Genomic DNA, 14569 nt, shown 5'->3' with positions numbered 1-14569 from the left:
TGTTGTCGTCTCGTCGTGTTCATCGTAGTTACTGTAAATCCTGTATGTCGTGAGGTCGCTGCTGTCTTTGGATCGTGTTTTGATTTGGCTTAATTTTTGTGAGAAGTGTATGGAAGCAGGTTTTGTGAACATTTATTAGCGCTCATGGTGTTAAATCGCTTTAAACTGAAGCGGTATTATTTTATTTCTGGGATTACCTTCATGGGTGGTCATGCAGTCCACTGGTGGCGTTTCTAGGTTTTTAAAACCTGCTATAGAATCATCTTGGGAAGAAGATAAGTCCGATTTGGACACCAATCAGTCCACATCTTTTGTTTACAACCCATGTCTGTCGTTGTCATTGGATCAGCAACGGCAAAAGTTACCAATTTTCCAGAATAGGAATCATATAATTTACCTTTTGGAGAGGTATCAGACTCTGATTCTTGTTGGCGAAACTGGTTCTGGAAAAAGCACCCAAGTTCCTCAGGTAATTTTTGCTTTTTTACTAACTCATTTATGTTTTCCCATTTTCTTGCTTGGAGTTACGCACCCCCTGATGGAGTTGATACCTCTACGAAGTCTTTTGCCTTCGTTTCTGTGCTTTTGGCCCCATGGTGTAACCATTAACATGAAGAGTGAAGCTAATTGTGCATCAGGCATTGTAGGACTCACATTTAAAAATATGTATTGAATTTGACTTTATGGTAGTATTTGCTGGAGGCTGGTTGGACTCAAGATGGAAAGATTATTGGTGTTACGGAGCCCCGGCGCGTGGCAGCGACGGCCCTGGCTAGCCGAGTGGCCGAGGAAAAGGCCAGCATTCTTGGAGATCTTGTTGGGTATAGCATTAGATTTGATGACTGCTACGATCCTCATACCACTAAAATCAAGGTAAACTCAACGATTTAGCCCATGTATTGTGAATTTTTCCATAGCGCAAAAAAGTTTTTTTTAAAAGTAGTGATCACAGATTTTGAGAACCACTAGTTTAATTTGTTCTCCCAAGTTTTGACCAGAACTTAGAACGTTAAAATTGACCTTCTAACGGCCATAGTCAAGTAGATGAAAAGAAGACTTTGTTGACTTCCACTGATTTATTTCATTGGTACAACATGTTTCGATCCATAGATGTCATTATCAAGTACAACAAATTTGAATGATAAGTAAACATATATACTCCTTGAAGGGGATGGGGGAGAGGGTGGAAGGAGTGGGTTAGAGGGGGGGGGGGAGGTGTTGGGTTGATATCCATGATTGAATATTAATAAAGCAAAAATTTTACAAATCTTTGTGACACGATTCTTAAAAACTGCGGTTAACTGGTTGTAGCCTCTGAAAGTGACATTGCTCTTAATTGATGACTTTGTATTTACAGTGGTGCAAAAGTGACTGATTGGTGTTATTTGACCGACAGGCAGAATTTTCTTTGGTTTGACACATTCAAATACTCATATCACGCAACATATTGGTAAATATAGGCCAAAATATTTTGGATTGTCTATACAAAGGTTGTAACTAGATATGTACTGGGAGAAAATATTAAAATCTGAGATGGTGAGCCTGGGAAAATTGGATGAGTTGATGTGGAATGACCCATATGTATGTAACTGCAATAATGAACGGAACATCACTTGGATGTTTAGATCCCTGAAGGTGACGGGAGATTTGCATGCTGGGATGGAAAGAAAAATGGAGAGAAAACCCCAAGTGAGTGTTGTTCACTCACATTGTGAAGCCCCCTGAAAAGATGATTGTAGGTGCCTGATGAAGATCTGATGGCTGCAACTAATATGGAGCACTAAAATTAAACCAGTGGAGTTCTCATCTACATTTTATTTAAAAACACATGGTATCTATTGGTATTATTTGGCCAATGAAAATCTCTAGCTCATTTTTGATCATTCTCCTTTATGCTACCCCTGTTTAGTATATGACGGAAGGCATCTTGATTCGAGAAATGATGGCTGACCCTCTGCTCCGTAATTATTGTGTCGTGATGTTGGATGAAGTTCATGAGAGGACCCTCAACACAGACATTGTCATGGGGTTGCTGAAAAAAATCATCAAAGTAAGCTCTATGTGTATTTTTATTATTAGGTGGTCTATTTGATTCAATATATTCTCGTTATAAAATGTTTTTGTGCCTTTTTCAGAAAAATAAAAGACTGAAGTTGATAATTTCCTCTGCCACTGTTGACGCAAATCAATTGAAGCAATTCTTTAACTTCAACAAAAGGGGCAAAGAAGAAGATGATACTGCAACAATCATGACCATCGAAGGACGACTCTATCCCGTGGACATACATTATGTCAAGGGTAAGCCCTCCTCTCAAATATTTTCTATTGTGTCGGCTTATTATATCTCAGTTTGTTAAAGAAAAGTTTATATCAGTTAAAAGAAGTGAATTACTTTAGTGATGGTTTCGCAGGACAGTATAAGAACTGTAAAAATATTCTCAACCTTTGCTACAAGCCATGGAAAATCCCCTTTTGAAGGCATTGCTGGTACTGTCAGATTCTAAAGTATTGCTACAAATAAATGCAAAAAGTATTGTCTTACACTGCAGTTTGGAAACTTGAGTTTCAGTATTTGCTATTGTAACTGTCGGAGGGAAATTTGAACAGCATTCCCACCTCCTGCAGTATTTTTATTACAACATCATTAAAGGGAAATGTATGCAGAATATGTGCAATTTTATCACCACATAAATTGTGCAGCTCATGCTACATATAATAATTCCACTTCCAGAGCTTCAAATTAATTTCTCTCGTAAATTATCCGATCCGTCAAAGTATATTTTCCTACAAGTAATGCTGAGTTTTTCGATGAGAGATGGCAAACATAACATACATATGAAATATTCACCGCAATATCAAAGCAAATAATGCCACTGAATGCTAAAATTCAGTTTTATTTAGTGACACTAGAAGACTAGTTCATTCCCTTGCATGACCAAGGAAAGCTCGTAATGAAAGACCATTGGAATCAGGGAGAGAAGTGGCCGTGTGGTAAAGCAGAGGATTTACTGCGGTAGAAATATGACTTTGCTGGTTCGAATCTCCGGAATAATTTTTTTCGGATACATAGCATGGCAGTAACAAATTTTTTCTTATCCACTATAATGCATATTTACCACTTTTGCCATTATAAAGTTTTGAATGGCGAACATTCATTTTTTGTTTTCTGAGGATATGGTTATTCATTTTTATCGAAATCTCAATGCACAAATAATATGGTAATTATTTCAGTCCGGTATTCTTCTCCATCAAGTCCGTTTTCGCACTACCCAAATGTTCTATCATTTTCAATAATATGTAGACACACTCGAGACCTAAAGGTGCTGGGTTGGTGAAAACTTGGAAGGTTGGCACGTGATGCAACCTGCATCCTTTGCCTTCACGGCACCATGAGCTGACTGGGACAAATGCTGTCGCGACTGAGCTATTGGATCTGGAGTCAAACTCCAGGAGCAAATGTCCCATCGAAATTAAGATTAGCAGATGGAATGCACTGAGGTACTTTACGTCCCCGCAGACGTCAGGCTGTCGGAGTATTTTCTTTCGGGCTCGGTGGCGAGGTTTTTCCTATGTTTAGATTCATTAAATTATAAACAAGAATCACATTTACTAAAACTACATGCTTGGTCTTAGATTTACTGACCATTATTTCAAATACATCCTCATGTAGGTATGGTTCCATTTATACATTATCTTACAGTATGTGTCCAAAGTCAAGGAGACAGAAAAAAAGTAAAACCTGTAATACTCATAGTGGCAGTCAAAACACCACCATTTTTATTTCACAGTATATTGGAGCACATACACATATACCTCCAATAAAAAAATAGATGAGTTAACTACTCTGCCTTTTGGTGAATTCCGAAAATATGAAGTAACATTTTTTAGCTCAAAAAATTGGTTAAGTAGTGACCGTTGGGCCCTATATCTATATAGTTTCAGAAAATAACATCCACGTTCAGATCCCGAGCATCACTTTGGCGATGTCTCCTTGTCAGTAAAGCTTTTGATTGAATAAACCACAATCTTCCAATAAGTAAAATCAAGAACTTAGGCATTAGAGGAAAAACGTATGAACTAGGTACTTGCATCCTATTTGAAAGAAAGAAAACAATAAACACCTCACTTGGTATGACTATCTCATCTGCTGAAGGCTTAACCTAGGGCATCCCCCAGGGATCCATTTTAGGGCCCCTTTTATGGATAATATGTAAAAATGATTTTTTCAACTACATATTTGAATACTACACGAACCACCATGTATGCTGATGACACCTATATGAGGATATATACACCAGGCATTTATCAGGTGGCAGATGAAGTGTTGGAAACCATGATCAAAGCCAAAAACTAGTTTCTGTCAAATGATTTAATAATTAGGTAATTATAACAAAAGACAGATAATGCCTAAAAGACAGAGACAGATAAAGATAAAAGACAGTAAAGACAGATTCAGTGTCTAATTTCTTGAAACATAAAGAAAATATTTCAAGGCTAGAAAACAGTTTGCCATTTATTCGTGTTGATAATCTTAAATTTTTAAGCTTAAATCAGATACATACCTGAACTGAAGTTGCCGCATCAACAACATCTGTAACAAATTGAACAAGATTGTAGCTGAAGGGGTTAATGAACAACAAGATTCAAGGTTTTATATCCCAGATACTCTAAAATCTTGGTCCGTGTACAGATACCTCTATTTGGGTACGTGTTTTGTTTCATTTGATGCTATGTAATATCATTGAATGAGGTCATCTGGTGTTGCAGAGCCTGTGCCTGACTACGTGAGAGGGGTGGTGGACACTGTGTTGAAGATACACTCGACAGAGCCGAGGGGGGACGTGCTGGCGTTTCTCACTGGCATAGAAGAGGTGGACAATGCCGTGCGGCTGCTCTCCTCACAGAACAGCCGGGGCAGTGGCAGCGATGGACGTGAGTTGAATAGCGCTTGAAGAGGATTGGCCAGTCATGTGAGGGGAAGGAGTAGGACTTACTCGTGGGAGAGGGGGCACGTGGCCATTTGAGGGCCCGTTCGAACCTTGACTTTAGAATGGAGTTGAACAATTGAGATGTGCGGGCTACTTTAGATCAAAACAACTTAGAGTGGATCAACATATCTTGGAATGGTCATTAGTTCATGCATGTATCTCATGGAAGTAGGCAGTATGAATGAAAGTAATCATATCTATCATCAGCCTTATGAACTATTCAAATTTTTCATGAATCACTTTCAAGATTGTAACACGGTTTGAGATGTGATTGATGGAATATTTCATTTATTGTTCTGGGTGATGTCGAATCGAGTTATGCCAAGTTATCTGAATTGTGAACAAGTGTTAATGAATGCATAGTTAGGGGGGGTTCTTATGAAAAGTGGGGTCAACGCTCAGGAAGGGTCAAACGGGGAACTCGTGAGTTGTGAGCCAAAGTGTTGCAAATGGAAAACCCTGAACATCTATTCACATAACTATTCAATTCATAAAAACACTGCAATGCTTGCATTATTCAAGTCAGTAGTAATAAGTGAGGAGACATTTTTAAGTATGCTTACTCCCCTGGGATATCGAAGATTTCTCGGTTTTCGTATTATGTTACATTCTCCATATTTCCTTCCAACGTTTCGATGAGCCACTCAGGGAATCCGGAATCCAACCTCTTCACTGCCATTGTTCACTGGGAAAAAAACAGAAGTCACGTACGGTATTTATCCAAATGTAGTCCCCCCCCCCTAATTTTGAGGCTTCTGTTTTGGGAAAAAACATAAAAATGCGTTTGAATATATTCCCCCCTTAACTTTTACCACGGGCATTTTTGTAAAAAAAAGGGGACTCTATTCAGATAAATACGGCACTTATTCAGGTGAAACCTTTGAAAACCCCCAAATATGTAAATAAATCTTTCAAAGTGGGAGGTGACCCCTCTCTCCCCTGAATGTTTGTTATTCACATGCCTGCCGCTTAATCTGGGGTGAGTTATACCATCCCTTACCCAAACCATCGAAGAATCACGTGGGTTGATGGGAATGTCGTTCCATTGCTAAAATATATGCAGTCAATACATAAGAATACTTAAATTTTTTTCTTATTCACCACAATTGTTTCATCCTAATTTAGCAGAGTGACATTTAGGGCACCACTTGGGTGAGTTTATCAGCTTTAACAGATTAGATATTAAAAAGAGGGAAGATCGCAAGAGAGGAGGGTTGAGTCAGAGTGCAGAAGAAGAATTGGTGATGGTGAGTCTGAACCTGCTTGTCTGAAAAATTCTAAAATTCAAAACTTTTCAATCACAAGCCTTCCCAATTTGAGGTCATATACTGACGAATATAAGTGAATGAAGACTTTCACTTTCTTGTTTCTCCCTGATGCTGTCCCACAGTGCTCAGAGCATTGTCAAGGTCAAAAGAATTGAAGAATGTTTGCAAGGTAGCGAGAGGAGAGGAGGTCACGTGGGTGATGAGGAAATAGGGCGACACGAGACTAGAGGTATTTGAGATGTGGAGCGGAGGGAAAGGTGGACGGTGAAATGGAAGGAGGAGAAAAGGAATGAGGTGCTGCTAAACATGGTACGGAGACGAAGGGAAAAGATGGGAAGGAGGCAGAGGGTCTGAAGGAGCAACTACGTACTAAGCAGGTTGGGGATTTATTATTTTTATAAGAGTCCTATTGTCTAACTTCCAGAAATGTTTGCATCTCAGACCCTTACGTCAGTCCATAACTTGTAGTACATACAGTAAAACCCCTTATTTACACTTTTCTAGGGACCCAAGAAAAAAAGTGTAAATTGCGGGAAAATGCAAATTGTGGGAAATAGAGAATTTTCACTTTTATTCACATACTGGCTTTGGAAATGTTAATTTTTTAATTGTTCACTAAGCATTATTCCATAACATTGCTTCCCTTTGAAGCACAGCTGGCAACAAAAATTAAAAAATAATCCTGTTTTGTCTGCATTAAAAACATCTTTTGGGCTGTAACCTTCCAGAAGTCTAATATATTCAGATTCTCTCCACTGAGTTGCTGTCTCTAAGTTAACATCTTTGCTTTCACCACTGACCATCTTGTATACAAGACTGTACCTATTTTTGAATCTATCCAACCAACCATTATAGATGCCGTGGAATCTTCGATTCCCAATCTTCTGGGGAAATACTTTTTCTCAAGCGCCTTTGGGCCTGTTTACACGATACATTAATGTCTGCTTGCATGAATGATTTTTGTGGACTGGAACGGGACAGGAAATGTACGAATGTAGGCAGGGGCAGATCCAGGATTTTTCTTTCTGGGAGGGGCACAGAGGGTCTGACAGGCAAAAGATCTTGTCTTAATTGAGATTAAAAACAAGATATAACATGCAGGAATATTTCTCGGGTTTCCCACCGGGTGTCGTATCGGGTTGTAGTTCCCAACGTTTCCATGACTAAGTCCGTCATCGTCATCAGGGGTTAATGTATAACATATACATTGTAATGACATATACATTGTAATGTAACATACACAATGTAAGATATAACATATAACAATGACTTTACTAAATTCTCTTTATTTTTATATCAAAGTTATTCTCATTGAATTAAATGATTGAGCCTCCTTGAGTAAAACACAAAATAAAGCGAACGTAATGATGACCATCAGGGACGGATCCAGGATTTCTTTCTGGGGGGCACAAGCAAGGACATATCCAGGATTTTGTTCTGGAGGGGGGCACAATGATACCACGTTATACAAAACGAACGCAATGATAACTGGACCGTATTAAAAATCTTGCATATTTTTAAAGTGTCTGGGGGGGCACATGCCCCCCCATAGATCCTCCTGTGATAACCGTATTCAAATTTTGTCTATTTTTTAAGCATCTGGGTGGGGCACATCCCCCGCCCCTAAATACGACTATGAATGCATGAACCAAATTTGAACAGGTTCTATTTTCTGTTCATGCATACGCACTAGTTGGGTGAATACACGATGCATTTTCATGTTCATAATTTAGATATTAACTTGTACGGGTTAATTTACTATGTAAACAGGCCTTTAGATGACACCATTTGCAGGGACATTTGATGATCTTGCACCTAAAAACTACTCTTTTAGAATTCATTCTATTTCTTCTTACCTAGAATTCTTCACATATACTCTCTTTTTTGATAAATTTCCGCACTGGTTTGCATATTTTACAATGGCATCGCGATTTTTCACCACGAATTTGTTTGAATCGATGCGTGTTCCGGTGTGGGAATCAACTAGCTCTAAAATTTTCATTTTCTCGTCAATTAAAAATGTCTGTTTTTCACCTCGAATTTCCATTTTCAAGCAGGATAAATTCTATTTCCCGTACTAATTGAGGATAACTTGCCAACACACGAGTGTCTGAACTACTCCTCGGCGATCAAGTGCGTAGTACAAACGGTCGTGCGACTTCATAACTTTTTAAAGTTACAGTTGTTTGCGATACGCTGCTATGTGAATGGGATAATTCAAGTTTAAATAAGTTTTTTTTAAGTATTTAATTAACCCATCTACGCTACGCAACTGTTGAATGAAGTCAGCGCAAATGATGACAAGTTTTATAGTTCCGGCATTTATCACGTTTCAGCACGTCTGGTTTTCTTTCAAACTCTCGTATCAAATTATAGGCTACATGATTATTGTCAACATTGCTTCAGGAGTTCTTGCATTATAATTATTACATAGCTCGATTGCTCAAAACACCTACTTTCATATCGTGAATCTTTCCGCCGATGACAAAAAACGAGATGATGTAGTTCAACTTTCCGACGTTAGTGGCGTTCTGTCCCGCCACATTCAAATTCTTCCCGAAAATAGTTCTCATTGCGTCTCTTTCTCTTGGATTTTTAAATACAAATGCGCGAAAGGAAGCCAAAAGATAGTTTTTAAGAGCTGATATGCACGATTTATTGTTTTAGTAGGCAAATAATTTTTTTTAGCCGGCACGTCGTGATGCACATGGCGGGAAAATGAAAAAAACACGGCGTAAATACAGGGTTCTATTTACATTGGAGAGATAGGAAATATGACGGGACCCAGAAAAAAACTTGCAATTTGCGGGAAAACGTAAATTCCGATAACGCAAATACGGGGTTCTACTGTAATTTAATTTTAATTTTATTTATTCCTGTACTATTGAAAACAGCTCCATTGGCCTAATACAGCCTTTTTAACTTTGCCCCAACATATATACCTAGGCAGGACTCAAACCCATGACCTCTTGTGTGGCAGGCAAGGACTTTACCCCAAGGCCACCGAGGTTGGCAGGTAGTTGGTAGAAAACGAGAAGTTTAGTGCTGTTAGTGGGCTAGTTGTCCCCCAAGTGGCGGGCATTTGTCTGCAGGGTAAAACTTTTGGGAGGGGGTTGATGCTCTAAAAGCCAAATCCACTCTCCCATGTGACTGCTTGTGGTGCATGGTCAAAATATGCACTAATGTTTGCGCCTATCTGTGGGTGCTTTAATGGTGTACATATTTGTGCGTTTTGCAGTGAAATTACTTGTCTTACCGCTGCACGGATCACTGCCAAATGCAGAACAGCTGAAGGCCTTCCGGTCGACACCAAGGGGACTGCGAAAAGTAGTCGTTGCCACTAATATTGCAGAAACATCAGTCACCATTCCCGGTATATTGTATGGTAAGTGTACCTATATGTACTCTATTTTTACCCATGGTACTGAAACTGTGTGGCATGATGGGCGGTCGTTCCACGCCAGCTCAGTGTGGAGTTGATCCTTGACCTCTTAGATTTTGATGAAAATTGGTATGCATAGATGTTTGCCAACTCAAAAAAAAAAACAACACCTGAAGCATTTTGTAAAAGTCAAACATACAGCTGAAGGAAAAAAAATTTCTGAATGAAAAATGATTCTGATTCTGGAAAATGTATTCAACTGATTGGTTCTCTCTGCTGTGGAAGGGGTTAAGCCATTGTAGTGTTTAAGTTCTTACGATGCCTGTGAGATGCAGGCCTTCATGAACACATGTTAACACGGTGTTGGCATATGTGCTGATATCCTTTGGCAGCAGCGTGTTACTGTCGTTTCTTGCATCTTTTGCAGCCTGAGTGCAGCTCGTCAGTAGTTTTGCCTGTGTGTCTTAGGAGGGGGGGCTAGCTAGAATTTACTACTCACAATCTTAAAAGTTTCAAGATTTGAATTTACTTGTCATATGGATGGAAGCCTCGGCAGTTGAGGAAGAGAATTCACCCTATCCTACCTTGTCCTATTTTATCTGTTCAGAAGTGCCCTCACAATGTGGCAAGTTTAGAGCATAAATGTTTTTTGTCCGACGTTGGTGATAATTTTTAAAAAATCTCAGCTTCTGTTTTTCTTTTTTAAATGTATGTTACATTTTTTCCTCTGCAGATTTTACTTACAGATAAATCCCGACATAATTTGATATTCTTTTATGTACATAGTTATTATTTCATCTGCTAAATTCTTGTATTTAGCTGTTTTCTCTCCATATGGTTATTATACTATGGCGTAATGCTAGTGCAGTATCAATTATGTTTGCTTTTTTTTTATTGATTAATAGGCTATCTGGTCTATAGTAATCCATAGAGGTCCGTGAAAGTGGTTTTATTTTTTGCTAAAATTCGTTTTAAAACCATGTGATTTTGGTGTTATAGAAAATCTTGGCGGTGTTATTATAATGTTACATTTTTCCCGGTGTATAGGCGTTTTATTATTTTATGGTACTTGTTTCATTAATACCTATACTTTTATTAAGCATTTTACTTAACATTTAACACAATTTCAATAGCACAAAATTTCTGATAAAACAACATAAAAGAAGTGGTTCAATTTATATTGGTTCAAGGTATATGAATGGTTCAAGTATGTAGTCTTAGCTAATACAATCAGCAAACGGCAAAATCCCCACTACCTTATATGTGTATACTTCGAGAGCCATTCCAGGATTTTTGCATTGTCAAGTTTCTCTACACTAAATAAAGCCTTTAAAAATGCTTCTGTAGTAGCAACAACAAGCTCCTCCTTTCCTTTCTTTGAGTGAGTGACTGTGTGTTCAAATGATAGCTGTCGTTTTGTGGGTCCCCTTTTTTTCGCACGTTTATGAGTATCGCTACTGATGTGCTTTAACAAAGTGTCACATCTTTTGAATTAAAATCTTTTATCACAAACTTTGCACAGTAATACTCTGTCTTTCACATAACATCCTTCTCAACTAAATTCACTTACCCTGGTGTGAAGAGTATCACTAGCTTTTGGTATTTTAAAATTCCTATCCTTCGTTCAATATTGAAAGCTGGAACTACGATAAAAAAAACCAGTCTAACCCCAAAACACAACCTATCACGGTGGTGTTTTCAAACTGAGTGCTGGGTAGCTGCAGTACTGTATAACTTACAAATTGTCTGAAATGTTTCATGTCGTGGGTTCCCTTTCGATACCCCTCACCCAGGTTTTGAGGGAAGATGGGACAGCAGCTAGATACAACAAAGTCGCGTAGTTTTGATAACAGCTGTTGCCTATCAGTCAGGAAAGGCAGAGAAAGAAGTGCACATAACACAACATAATCGGATTCAAAGAAACTTGAAAAATTATTTCCCATTTATCGATCCTGAAGCATCTAGAATGAGACGCTTTCTCACCTGAAGAATTAGGTATTAGATTTGGCCAATGTCGAAATGATTTTTTTGCATTGTAGCTCAGTGGAGAGCTGAATATTCGATGATCCGTCTGCAAATAAGGAGAATCCCCTCTCCTCCTATCCTTTCTGTTCCTTCCTTCCCTTCTCCCAACTGCTAGCGCTTCGTGCTTTCAAATAACCTTACGTGTCTATGGATGTCTTAAAACGAATCGAACCGCGCAGTTAACGCACGGTGCCGTTGACGGCCGCCATGGTCACCACGGCGTCCATTTCAATCCGGCCCGGCGGTGCGCCGTGTACGGCGCGAAATACAGGCAGTGCTACATTGAGGCCACTTTCTGACGAAACGACTTTTCGCCGGCCGCCGCTCACGTCACGACGCCGTGAAATTCAGGCCGCTTTCAGACGAGACGACTCTGCCACGCTGTGGGCCGTGCCGTGAACGGCGGCCCGGTCCCAGCTAGCGGCCGTGTTTAAGTCAACGAAATTGTTACATTAGACCCATACTCAAGGTATTCCTGCAACAAGTTATCCAATAACGCAGTCTAATGCGCCTATCCGCGGTGAGTCGCCGGAATTACTGCTCGGCATTGACGCGTATCGGGCGTGTGAGCTTGTATTTCCGCTCCTCCGCGGCCGCGCTAAATTTCTTTCCGCGCATTTTTAATTCATAATATCTAATTCTTCAGGTAAGAAAGAGGCAGTGATAAATTTAACGGCAAATTCTGCCGGATAAATCACCACAGTGCGCGATATTACGCGGATGCGCGAGACTAAACGAGCCTATTGACCTTGGAATCGTAATGAGATAAAGCAAATGAACGTCGGCAGCGTTAAACAATGAAGGCTTATGTTTTAATAGATTACGACTCATTGCATATGATTTTTTCGCTAATCCACCTAAAATCGCAAATAACGCGAAATTTCGTTTTAAATAACCGATTTCGCGTTATTTCGTGTTATTTCGCGTTATTTCGCGATATCGCGTCTCGCGAAATTCACGGACCTCTAGTAATCCATCAGTGAGAATTGGTCAGTCCCAATGTAGAATATGTTTTTGGTCATTATTATTATTATTTTTGTAACTTCATATCTTGCTTTTGAATTTACAAGTTGTAATATGTATTATTATTTGTGGCTTACAATTTTCTCATTTAATTTCTGATCTTGAGAAGCAAGCAGTTTCTGTTTGCAGTGTACCATTTCTCCGTGTGTATTGAGGTGTTGTTACTTGCTATGCCGCGTACAATTCCTTCAAATTACATCTATGTTATATTTTATGCAGAATTTTTACCTCCTACCCATTTGCATTCTCTCCTTCGCCAGTTGTTGATTGTGGATTTGTGAAACTGCGTTGGTTCAACACGGCCTGCAATGCAGATTCCTTGGTGATTGTCCCCGAGTCACGTGCCTCTGCTAACCAGCGGGCAGGAAGGGCTGGCAGAGTGCAGTCTGGGAAGGTGTACCGGTGAGCATTTGTTTCTCCCCTCTTCAATTGTACATTTCAAAGATTCGTGCTTGGTTGGTGGGGAAATTTTGTTGCCTTGGGACAAATGTATGTATGTACTTGTGCAGAGAGACTACATGGAGCGGTAGGAATGGGAGTACAATCATGTTTTTGCCGCTAAAAAGATCGCAATATCGCTTTTGCATCCTTTTAAGAAAATATAGAAAGGATGCAAAAGCACCTGGATATTTGCATTTTAATGCTAGTTGCATTTTTTATTTTACTCTGGACGTAACATTTCTTTTAGAATTCCTGTGGTGAAATGGAATTATTTTATTTACTTGCTAACAAGGAATGTTTCAAGTCTACTTGGACGTCTACTTCAGCAGTGCTGATGACGATTAGAGATGTTTATGCTGCGATGAGTCAAGGTCAAACTTGAAGGGAAGGGAATAGTAGGAGTGAAGGTAGTGAGGGAAGTGGAAGTAGAGATAGCGTGAGTCATAGCCAGGCACTCGTCTGCGTAGACAATTTGCCATAAGTCCTGGTTTCCTATAACTGCTGCTGAGCAATGGCGTGATTGCGTGCCCGTTGCCTTCACGGGAGTCCCGTGTTCCTGTTTTCCAAGCATCTCTATGCGTGATTGCGCTCAGTGATCACGCAACTGCATCCCACTGCAGTTGCATCCCAGACAACTTGTGCAAGACGCGACTGTGCGGCATGGTGCCTGACAGTGTAGTTTCTGACATCACACAGTGATTTTGAAGCATTTGTGCAAACCATTTTTCTGAATCCGTGTTCTCGCATCCACGGATGCGGAAACCATGTATTACATGAAGCAGTAGGAGTGCGAGTACAATCATGTTTTTGCTGCTAAAAAGATCATGGTCAGGAAAAGAAATCTCTTAACCTGTCACCACCCAAAGTTTTTTTTTAAATAACACATCTTTCATTTTTATAAAATGTGATTCATATGAGTTCAATGCAATGAACACAATTCAGACTGACTGAATAATGGAGGAAACCTTCTTCTAAGTATGTGCACCTAAATTTTCGCTAAAATTCACATATTACTAGAGGTCCGTGAAAGTGGTTTTTTTTTTTTGCTAAATTTTTTTCGTTTTGAAACCATGTGATTTCGGTGTTACAGAAAATCTTGGCGGTGTTATTATAACGCTACAATTTTCGCGCATGTATAGGCGTTTTATTATTTTATGATACACGTTTCATGAATACTTATACTTTTATTAAGCATTTTACATAAAATTTAACACAATTTGGATTGTACAAAATTTCTAATAAAACTAAATGAAAGAAATGGTTTAACTTATATTGATTCAAGGTATATGGTTCAAATATGTAGTCTTGGTGAATACGATCGGCGAACCGCAAATTACCACTACCTCATATGTGTATACTTCAAGTTTCTTTACTCGAAATAAAGCCTTTAAAAATGCTTCTGTGGTAGCAACAACAAGCTCCTCCTTTGCTTTCTTTGACTG

The 14569-nt window shown here is 39.2% G+C and overlaps 1 protein-coding gene across 1 annotated transcript in view; it reads left to right on the top strand.

The window, feature by feature from the left end:
• The first annotated feature begins 70 nt into the window (after positions 1 to 70).
• LOC124166733 (probable ATP-dependent RNA helicase DHX35) overlaps positions 71 to 14569 on the top strand; it is a 34143-nt gene continuing 19644 nt past the window's right edge. Inside the window, exons 1-7 of the mRNA XM_046544400.1 lie at positions 71 to 469; positions 691 to 873; positions 1910 to 2050; positions 2136 to 2298; positions 4768 to 4932; positions 9495 to 9641; positions 12947 to 13088. Coding sequence (XP_046400356.1) covers positions 212 to 469; positions 691 to 873; positions 1910 to 2050; positions 2136 to 2298; positions 4768 to 4932; positions 9495 to 9641; positions 12947 to 13088 — 1199 coding nt within the window. The 5' untranslated portion in view covers positions 71 to 211. The remainder of the gene's footprint in view (positions 470 to 690; positions 874 to 1909; positions 2051 to 2135; positions 2299 to 4767; positions 4933 to 9494; positions 9642 to 12946; positions 13089 to 14569) is intronic.

Source organism: Ischnura elegans, chromosome 10 (genome assembly GCF_921293095.1).
Source record: "Ischnura elegans chromosome 10, ioIscEleg1.1, whole genome shotgun sequence".
NCBI classification, from domain to species: Eukaryota; Metazoa; Arthropoda; class Insecta; order Odonata; family Coenagrionidae; genus Ischnura; species Ischnura elegans.
Note: the sequence above shows the minus strand (reverse complement) of the source record. Positions and strands in the feature narration are given on the sequence as shown.